The sequence below is a fragment of the Brassica rapa genome, chromosome A07 (genome assembly GCF_000309985.2).
Source record: "Brassica rapa cultivar Chiifu-401-42 chromosome A07, CAAS_Brap_v3.01, whole genome shotgun sequence".
Taxonomy (NCBI): domain Eukaryota; kingdom Viridiplantae; phylum Streptophyta; class Magnoliopsida; order Brassicales; family Brassicaceae; genus Brassica; species Brassica rapa.
In genome coordinates, this window is record NC_024801.2 from 12,531,183 (window position 1) to 12,541,395 (window position 10,213).

The window sequence follows — 10,213 nt, forward strand, 5'->3', positions numbered from 1 at the left end:
AGTTAGACAACAATAATACAAAAAAAAATTAACAACAAAAAAGCTTCTAAAAAATTACATGAAGATATAACTATTACATAAATTTAAATATTACAACAATACTAATAGTCATGTAAATTTGATCCGGAACCTCCAAAATCTCCAAAGTATTGTCTAAACAAATTTTGTGTAACCAAAAATGGTTGTTGTTGCTGTTTTGATGTCTTTCCGTACAAGTATTTCTAATTCAGATCGAATGTATTTACGAGTATTAATATCATCGATAGAAGTTAAGTATTTTAGCGGTATTTATTTTCCTCTTTTACTTTCTTGTTCAGATTTAATGTATTTACAAGTTTAAGACTGCTTGATTTCAACAATTTTTATTTTGTAAGCTACAAATTAAAAATAAAGAGAGTCATTTTTACTTTGAAATGCACTAATTGATTATATATGCATTAAGGAAATAATTTTATGAAATAATATGGTATCTTGCTTGAAGTTTAATATTAACTAGATTTTGATCCGCGCTTTCAAAGCACGAGAATTAATCTTATTGACAATTTTGATAAATTTGCAAGAATTTATAATCTTTTATTAAAAAAATAACTGTACAGATGTTTAATTATAATGTTTCTGTTTCAAATAGTATTTTCATGTCCGACTTACCCGTGGTTGATCGGTTGATCTGGCGACCCGTATATAACCCATACATATCATATGTTCACATATATAATTTGTTGGTGTTATTAATTTCCAAAATTTATCTAAAGTTCTATATAAATATATATATGAGAATCAAATAGCATAATTTGTCTATTCGACATGTCCTCCATTATTTTTAAATAATTTTAAAGTTTTAAAGCTTGATATAATTATTAATGTTAAAAATTATATTGACTGTTTTTATGAGGAATATATTTTTTCCTTAACAAATACTCAAAAAATGTTGTTGATATGTTAAGGTATAAGATTTTATGCACATTAATAAATTGTTTGTTAATATATTTGTTTAAATATAATGATATTTCTGAAATATTTATAATATGAAATATTTTAAAATTAATAATTTTTACTAATTTTTTTTTTAAAATTATAGATAGTGTTTAGTTTAATGTTGTATCGGCAAAACAATAACATTCTAAAAAAACTATTATAAAAAAAGTTGTAGTGGATATGTTCTTATACATGATTTAATTATTTTAGGGGGCGACTGGTTTTTCCGCTACCACCCGCAAACGTAGTTTTTGCGGTTGGTAGCGGTTGTCGGCGGTTTACAACAATCACTCAAATCGTTCTAAACCGCTTCAAACCGCTTCGAATATCACAAATTCAAAAGCTGGCTCCAACTAGCGTTTGCGGTTGCGGACGGTTGCGGGAAGGTAAATTCTTTTTCTTTTAAAAAAAACAATATATATACAAAAGTAAAAAAATTTAATAAAAATTTTAAAAGTGAAATTATGAAAATATTAAAATATATCTATTATATTTTAATTAATATTATAAAATTTTATAATAAAAACAATTTCAATAAATTTTCAAAAAAATTTGAATTATAACTTTCTAAATATAAATTTTATATTTATTATAATTTTATGATTTTTGATAGTTTTATAATTATATTAAATGTAAATATTGTTAATTTATTATTTGATTGTTACTGCATTTGGTAATTAGCCAGTCATAAGTCACCCGCAAATGCACCAATTTTTAACCGCAATACATGTCGTACAAATCTCTTAAAACCGCTAGAAACCGCAACCGCCCGCATCCACAAACTTCCGCAACTGCAACCGCAACCGTTACGTTTGAACCAGTCAGGCCCTTATTGTTACTTTTGGAATATTTCCTAAATTAATTGTTGGGTAGATTTTAGCTAATTGAAAAAGAACCTACAAATAAGGAGTGGCATGTAATTGTAAATATCATAGAAAAGCAAGGTCATAATTCTATTCGGGATTCTGCTTTAATTATATAGATCATGTTATTTCTATTTAAAATTTATATTTTAATATAATATTTTATTAATTAATATTGTTGTAATATTTTTATATATGTGCTTAGTTATTTACAAAGTTTTATGAATTTAAATTGATTATGAAAAATATAAAGACCATAGTATAAAATACAAATAGTTTTGAATTTAAATTTGAAGTTTTGATTTTGGAAAAAAACACCTTTAAATTTCAAATATAAAATTTTGGAAACTTCGTAATAGAGTATCTTTTTTGGAATGTTCAAGATCTCGCTTACTTCCTCCATCTCATGCAAGTTTCATAAGTCTGCCTAAGTTATTTGGAGTGTTGCCCACAAAACTAGGGTTTCTATGTGACTAGAGGTAATAACGATTAGATACCGACTAATAAGAAAAAGGCGGAGAGTATGTTAGAATAAATTTAATTTGATAATAAGTAGTTACTAGATTTTGACCCGCGCTTTCAAAGCGCGGGTTTATTTTTGTTTTTTTTTCAATTGACAAATATTTAGTAAATGTCACATTTTGATATATTTGTGTTTTATTTTATAAAAGAATTTTTATCTTTATTTATCGTATTTCATTTTAAATGACTATTTATGTTTAAAAATTTTAACTTTATTTTTTTTAATGAATTAAGTTGGTATAACTCTGATAAATTAATTTTATTATGGGGTTAATATTTTAATTAAAAAATTATATACTTTTAATAAAGATTTATACTTTTCAATAAAAAAATTCAATTATTTTTATGAATGCTTAAATTATATTAAGAAAAGAAAAAAATAATAATTAAGAATAGTTAAGAAAAAAATTATTTGAACTTGGACTCAATGGCCCAAAAGAAAAAAAAAGTGGGAATTGAATCTGATTTTTTAATAGGCCCAAATGGTCCAAAAGAGATTTGATGTGGGCTGAATCCAAAAATAATGACCCAATATAGATTTGTTATTAATATTACTTAATTGCCCTTAATGAAACATGCAATGTTAGTGAATGAAAGGGCAAGCTAAGGTAATTATGACAATAGGATCCTGCTTTAATAGTATAGATTAAATCAAGTTACACTAGTGGGTGATTCCAAAATCTTGGCCCACTCAGAGAACATGAACACTCTTCACAGTATTGTAAGATTAAAAAGTATCTATATATCAATCACCTCCTAGCACCAGTTGATATGTACTTGTAACGCATCGCCCAGAATAAATAGTGTAAGAAGTTAACCACACTCAGAATACACAAGAGCCAATAGAACAAGTCTAGTCTGTAACGGTTAATTCCAAGTTTTTCACCAAGCCAAGGAGTTCTTCCTCCACTCCCAGTCATCTTGTTGACAATCACCACCATCGCCGAGTTTAGATAGAACCCCATTGCCAAAGAAGCCCATGAGAGCGATGTGGCCAATGATCTCATAGAAGAAGGTGCTTCCGTGAAGAAAAACTCTAGCAATCCGGCTAGTGTGAATAGATCAGCTGATCCTAGAAACAGATACTGAAGCGCGATCCACAGGAAACTAATTGGTAAGGCTTGTTTTGAGTCAAGCAATCCAGCTTCTGAGGCTACTCTCTTCCTTTTTAACTCTACTAGAGCGGCCACCGCCATTGCTAATATCGAAAGGACTAACCCTACACCGATCCTTTGCAAATGACTAACACCCATTTCTGATTTTGTAACTCTTCTAGCAAATGGGATAATCAGATGGTCATATACTGGAGCAAGAATCAACATGAAAACCACCGGAAAAACTGGTAAAGAAGCTGCGGGAACCACTAGGTTTCCAATCTTTCTGTTCATCGAGGCAGCTTGGCGGACAGAGAAAGTAGAGAGCTGAGCTAAGCAGCAATTGAGCATTATGGTGCAGCCGAATATAGGAAGCATTTTGAGCACAATCTTGACGTCTTCCACTTGTTGGACCGTGCATTCTAGCAATCTATGGACCGTTTTCCCCTCTACCGCTCGGTTTAGACATCTCAAGCTATTTGTTAGTGACTGGGAATCCCTCTTTGCTCCTTCTGATTGATCTTCTCCTACCAAGTGATTAGATGGGGTCATAGAGAAGTTCTCAACAGCATTACTCGAAGATTTACTCGAGCAGCCCATTACAGAAGCTGCGACAAGAACCTGTGCGTCGAGACACGTTAAGAAACAAAACTTATTCATGACAATCATCAAAAATGTATATTTTTCTGTTGTTTTCTGTGACTTATTTTTCAAGTTATTTTTTTTTGGAACTTATTTTTTCTAAGTTATTTTTCAAGTTACAAAAAAACATTTATTTTTGTAACTTATTTTTTCAAGTTACCTTCAAGATTGTGGTGAGAGGACTTCCCCGAGGGATCCTGTTCTTATAAAACCTCGAACCGGAGAGAAAGACGAGAATGGAGAGAAAGATGGAGATAGTGGAGACACCAAATCCCCATTCCCAGCCTACATTGTCCTCGAGCCACACAACGAACGTCACGGCCACGAGTGCACCACATGAGAGACAGAAAACAAAGTAGTTGAAAAATGTAGATCGTTGTTTACGACCTTTAGGGTCACTCTCATCGAATTGCTCTGCTCCGTGTGAAGGCAACGACCCTTTTATGCCTCCGATACCTAGAGCCGCTAGATACAGTCCCACAAATAGAAGCGCCGCCTTCGAACCATGGACGGGTTCGCATGGTGACGCCGGGGAGCTCTTGCATGGCGGCGGCATTAAGGACGGACGACGGGCTTGGATTGTGAGAAGGATTAGTCCCTGTACGTGTACGTATATCCCAATCAAATCCCATTTAAATATCATAAGGATGTGAATATGATCACTTTATTGCGGTGAAAGTTAATTCTAAAAGTAGAAAGACAATTTACTACATAAAATACTAAACGAAATAAAAATCAAGGTTACATATACTATATTTATGTACCAACCAAATTATGATTATGAGATGGATTTGTCACTATTATCACTAACATCAATGCACTTGTTTGTATCTTTTGACTTTCGACAGCTCATGACAGAGAATCAGAGACTATAAAGTGTGAATGTCATAAATATCCCCTCTCAAGTGTCGATTGTAAGTGGATCATAAAGCAGATAAACACAACGACAGTTGACATGCACACACAAGTACGAATCCGACCCCACCTAGAGATAGGGTTCCACAGCATGGATAGTGGGGACCACTAATCAAACACTACGGATAGATACGATGCCGTAACATCTTATCGCAAAGCATGCACGCTTTGTCCCTCGGGTTTTGCATCAAAGGTGGTGAACTTTTTTCAGTCAACATAACCGATTTTGGAATGGATCTTTTTAAGGTACACACATGCACATTAAACTATATGCATGGAGATAGTGTGAACGGGTTATATAGCTTGGTGGTTGACTAATTATAATGAATATTGATGAAGAAAAGGAATAAATTATGGAGTCTTAGTACCATAAACTCAATGAAGGCGGAGATGATGAAGACGATGAAAGTGGAGAGGAAGGCGTCAGAGAAAAAGCCACCGAGGAGAGCGAGTAGGAAGGCCGTTCCCATGAAGGCGCTCACTTCACTCGCTGCTCTCGACAGCGAAAAGTGCATGAACTCCGTCAAATATGTAACCAAGTTGCTTGCGTTCGCTAAAAACGCTAGATTCTCCAGTACTTCCACCGCTTTACAATACACGCACAAAGAAAAATAAATTAAAAAGCAAGCAAATAAGTTAGTCACGTGATTCCCACAAAGATTGGACAAGATATTTTTTAAAAAGTTATGGAAAACGAGAGGGAAGGGGGTAAACTTGTAATGTTGAGACTAACCCAAGACGAAGGAGGCGGCGAGCATGCCGCCATGACGACCTTTCACGGCGGCTCTATTCCTCCAGTCGGCATAGCCTTCCCATTTGGAGTCTTCTCCTTGCATTTCAACTTCCTATATTTAAAAATAGCCACACAGAATGAAGTAAGCTTTAGAAATGAAAAAAAAAAAGCTTTAGAAATGAACATCACCAAAACAAAAACTATGTATTATTTCATTAACTGAGCATTACAAAATTAATTTACAGAGAGAAAGGAATTAAGTGCTAGAAGAACCCACCATTTTCTCGATCTCTCCCATACTTTGAGGAGAAGAAACAAAGGAGATCTTTGATTTATAAGTAAAAGTTAGAAGAGGTGAAGGATATTACAGTATGCTTTCTTTTCGTGTTTTGTATACTTGAGCGATATATAAGTAGGAATGAAGAACTATAGGGTCTTGAAGCCTTTTTATATATTGCAAAATTTTACACTGATTTAGAAAAAAAAAAAAAAATATATATATATATATATATATATATAAATATATATATTTTTGCTCCCTTTTCTTTCCCTAACTAGACTTTAGGGGCTTAGATGATAATCCATGATTTCATGACGGTAAGCCATCTGGTGCAAAAATTAAGTATGTATGCATGTTGACTTGGAATAAAGTCGTTGATAATACTTGGACTGTTAGCTATTTATGAATAGTAGATTTTTAACATCTAAATGAATCCTACTATATATGTTTCCTTCAACGGCTGATAAAGAATAGACTGTTCTGGAACATAAAAATAAAAATCACAACGTTGTGTGATGAATAAGATAATGTCTACACAATTTTGTTTTTGATGTCTACACAATTGAATCACATGAATGTCTACACAATTTATACATTAGTTGATTAATAAATTGATAAACCCACTTAGATAATACTTCCGGTCAAGATATAAAATAATCAGAAATTTTTTAAATCACAGTAATTTCAAAACTACTGTAAAATTTGAGATGATATTTTTTATTCAAATAAATACTATAAAATATAGTATTAGTATGTTATATACGTAATTTTCAAATTATTAGTCTTACTTTAATTTACACAATTGATGAATAAGTCAAAGAAAATATGATGTTACTTTTAACAAATTTAGATTCAAATAGTTTATGTATTTGTTGGTGATTTTTTAACGTAGTTAGATACAAATGCTTTAATGTTTCATGTTTTTACAGTCTGTTGTTTGAATCTAGACGAGTAGTACAGTGGTGGATCTAGTTTGTTTTAAAGGTAGTTTAGCTGTATGTTTGATTTTTATTAGATAAGGATGCAAACCAAATCTAAAAAGATTTGGACCAAAGAAAAGTGGCGAATCAAATCCTTCCACTGGATGGGTTACAGAAAAGGGGAATCCAAATTGACCAAATGGTATAAATCTCTTCACAGCAAGAAATGATACAAATCTAAAACGTGTCATCGGTGTGAAGAGCTAGCGATTCCTTACCATGTTACTCAATTTCTTGATAGTGTTGACCTTGCAATGTAGCCAAAATAATGAGCGTGTTACTCTTATTTAATTTGTAAATGATTTCAATTTTAATTTTAAATATTTAGACTGGTAGACATTATGTATCACAAATACAAAGAGATATTATATAGTATAAAAATATTTTTTTTTTATTTTTACTAGATAAAAAGAAATAAAATTGGCAGTTTCTCTAAATCTGAAGATATTTTCTTTGACTTTATGTGGATCATTTTGTGATATAATAAAAAAAATTCTTTGACATTATTGTAAATTTATTACCATGCATATTAAAGTCATTCTTGAAACACTTGTCTGCAACTATAATAAGTGTATTCACATATACTATATCTTACCGGAGGAGAAAGTTGACAAAAAAAGAAAGAAGAAGAAGCTCTTGCAACTTAGAATTTAAAAGTGTACGAAACGTGACACTATGCTGTTAATTTGTTGATGGCCTGATGCTACGTTTTTTCGAATACAATCAGTATATCATTACTTGTTGTATTCAATTGTAGATCTTTATCCTCAACTACCTAAAAGACTAATTCAGCAGTTATGAAAAAAAAAAAAGCAATTATGAAGAATTTAATAGACAACTAGCTAGTATGAATGTAAGAAATCCCATTTTTCTTTCCCTTGTTTACAATTCAGATATACGCATATTCATTGATTTATGATACACTAATAGATAACAAGTTTTTGGTGCTATCCAGTGAAATGCAATAATTAACTTTTTAAAGATACATTCATACGAAACGAAAGAATCACAATGGGCTGTATACTTATTAGATTCTTTCAAGTCACCAAAGTTATCAAGCCCAATGTGCCACATTGATGTCCCTGAATTTCTGCTCGTCAGTTAATTTTTCTAAACAATTGCTTTAAACATGGTTTCACTTTCATATTAATCTTTCAATAATTACAAAACTAAAATGAAATCACTCCAGTAAGCCTATCATATATCTTACCGGCTAGATGAAACTTAAGGCCCATCGATGTCACTAAACCAACTTGGCTCAATTGATTAAAAGGAAAAAATGAGAAAACTTGAATTTGTTTATGAAGTACACAGCTCATAGATTTTCTCTGCATCCTAGTAAAGTACTCATGCCCCGCATTATAACACGTGACACGAGATACAGGGTCCAGCGATATATCTTGTCTGGCTCAAACTCTCACACATGGTGACACACTGACAGAGAAGACTTCAGATAAAGTTAAAAGTACTATATATAGCATTTGAGCCGATGTTAAGCCCATATACGGTAAGCCCAATATGTTTATTATTTCTCTTAAAAAGAAAAGAAAAAAAAACAAATTTTCGAGGACCAATCGAGTAAAGCGAAGATGAGCCGCAAGAGAGAAAACCCCTACACATACCGCCACACACCGGCGCGAATCTCGAAACGCCGGCGACCTTGGGCACCTCCTCCGTCGTTAGAAACCAATGAGATCATCGACAAGCCGACCGCAAAACCTCCGCCGCCACCGGCTCTGGTCGTCTCCGGACTTCCCGCCAACTGCTCAGTCTTGGAGCTGAAATCTCGATTCGAGATCTACGGATCAATCTCCAGGATCCGAATCGACAAAGACGGAGTCGGATCCGTCTCGTATCGCACCGCCGAGTCAGCGGAAGCCGCCATCGCCGGTAGTCACGAGCCTTCGTTCGGTATCTCCATCGATTCCAAAAAGGTAAACACCTTTAACGCCCAAAGCTCGTTGCGAAATTAGGGTTTTATAAGATTTGGTGTTTGCAGTTGGAGGTGGCTTGGGCGACGGATCCGTTGGTGGGGGAAGAAAAGGAGAAGACGTCGCCGTGGTTGTCGTCGAAGCTTGTGCGAGCTGAGATGTCGTTAAGAAAACATGGGAGAAGGAATAGGCTAGCGTCGACTATTGTCAACCCGAGAAGTCAATCTCCGGCAACGAGAAGGGAGGTTAAAGACAGAGATATTGTAGCCTACGACGATATTCTTTAACACTTACTAGAAAAGATAGTAACTTTTTTTTCTTCTCTGTGAAAGAACTCTGATTCTTTTCCATTTTATTTTTGCAAAGATGTGTATGTTATATATGTACGAATTTAGCGAAGTCTTTTTTTTTTTCCTTTTTGAGCTTTCACAGTAAACCTTGGTTCTTTCTCTATCTAGAAACTCTACAAAAGTCAAAAAGTTTTGTACCATTTAAGAATGTAATCTATCAAATGATCCGAACTCTTGCTTATTTGCAGTGGATTATAATTAGAAAGGACTCAAGATTGGTATGCGCACCAGTTAATGGACAGTGATTCAGTGTCTTCCTTCATCTCTTTCTTTCATACAAATTGCTTTATGATGGAGTCATGCTTTATTTACTTACCGGTAATTTCTGTGTAGATAGATGCATCAATTACCTTCTGTTAGCTAATTGAACTCATTCCTCTGTTAATGAACTTGTTGAACAGTTAATGGCAGAGTTTTCAAGCTTGGTAACACCCTTAATAAACAAGCAACAACTGCAAGCACATTGCAGCAGGAGAGGTTTCTTTTGCCGTGACAGGTAAAAGGGGAGGTGGACAATTCTGTTATCTCATTCTCTTCAGACTTCTTCTCTCAATATAAACAAACCACCTTTGAATATGTCTTGCAGAAAATGAAAAAGTTCAGACATGGGGATGCAGTGCCGGTCTAACGTATTATAATTTCCTAAGTCATTTCAAAAAAATATGCATTTATATCTCTATAATATTATTTGAGAAGTCAGTTTCCTATGTGTAGTTTCCATGTTAATTTTAGAGTAGTTAATTACAAAAATATTCTTAATGAATTGAAAATATTATGCATAATGCCATTATTATAATTTTTTTATTTTATTTTCCTTTTTGTTTCATAATTTTTTGCTTTTAATTTCCTTTTTTTAATCATAATGTTTTCTTAAACTACTAAAATATGGAAATTATATATGTATATATATATATATATATATATATAA

The 10,213-nt window shown here is 33.0% G+C and overlaps 2 protein-coding genes across 2 annotated transcripts; one reads left to right on the forward strand and one right to left on the reverse strand.

Moving 5' to 3' along the window:
• Positions 1-3,079: 3,079 nt before the first annotated feature.
• LOC103829219 (protein NRT1/ PTR FAMILY 4.5) lies at positions 3,080-6,304 on the reverse strand. Its single transcript, XM_009104871.2, has 5 exons — positions 6,022-6,304; positions 5,745-5,856; positions 5,380-5,597; positions 4,257-4,694; positions 3,080-4,075 (listed from the first exon to the last, which is right to left on the reverse strand). Exons 1-5 carry the CDS (start codon positions 6,040-6,042, stop codon positions 3,110-3,112), a joined length of 1,755 nt encoding a protein of 584 aa, XP_009103119.1. The 5' UTR covers positions 6,043-6,304; the 3' UTR covers positions 3,080-3,109.
• Positions 6,305-8,334: 2,030 nt separating this feature from the next.
• On the forward strand, positions 8,335-9,459 carry LOC103829220 (uncharacterized protein At1g27050). The gene is made up of 2 exons (XM_009104872.3): positions 8,335-8,938; positions 9,004-9,459. The coding sequence occupies exons 1-2, from the start codon at positions 8,594-8,596 to the stop codon at positions 9,220-9,222; spliced, it is 564 nt and encodes a 187-aa protein (XP_009103120.1). The 5' UTR covers positions 8,335-8,593; the 3' UTR covers positions 9,223-9,459.
• The last annotated feature ends 754 nt before the right edge of the window (positions 9,460-10,213 follow it).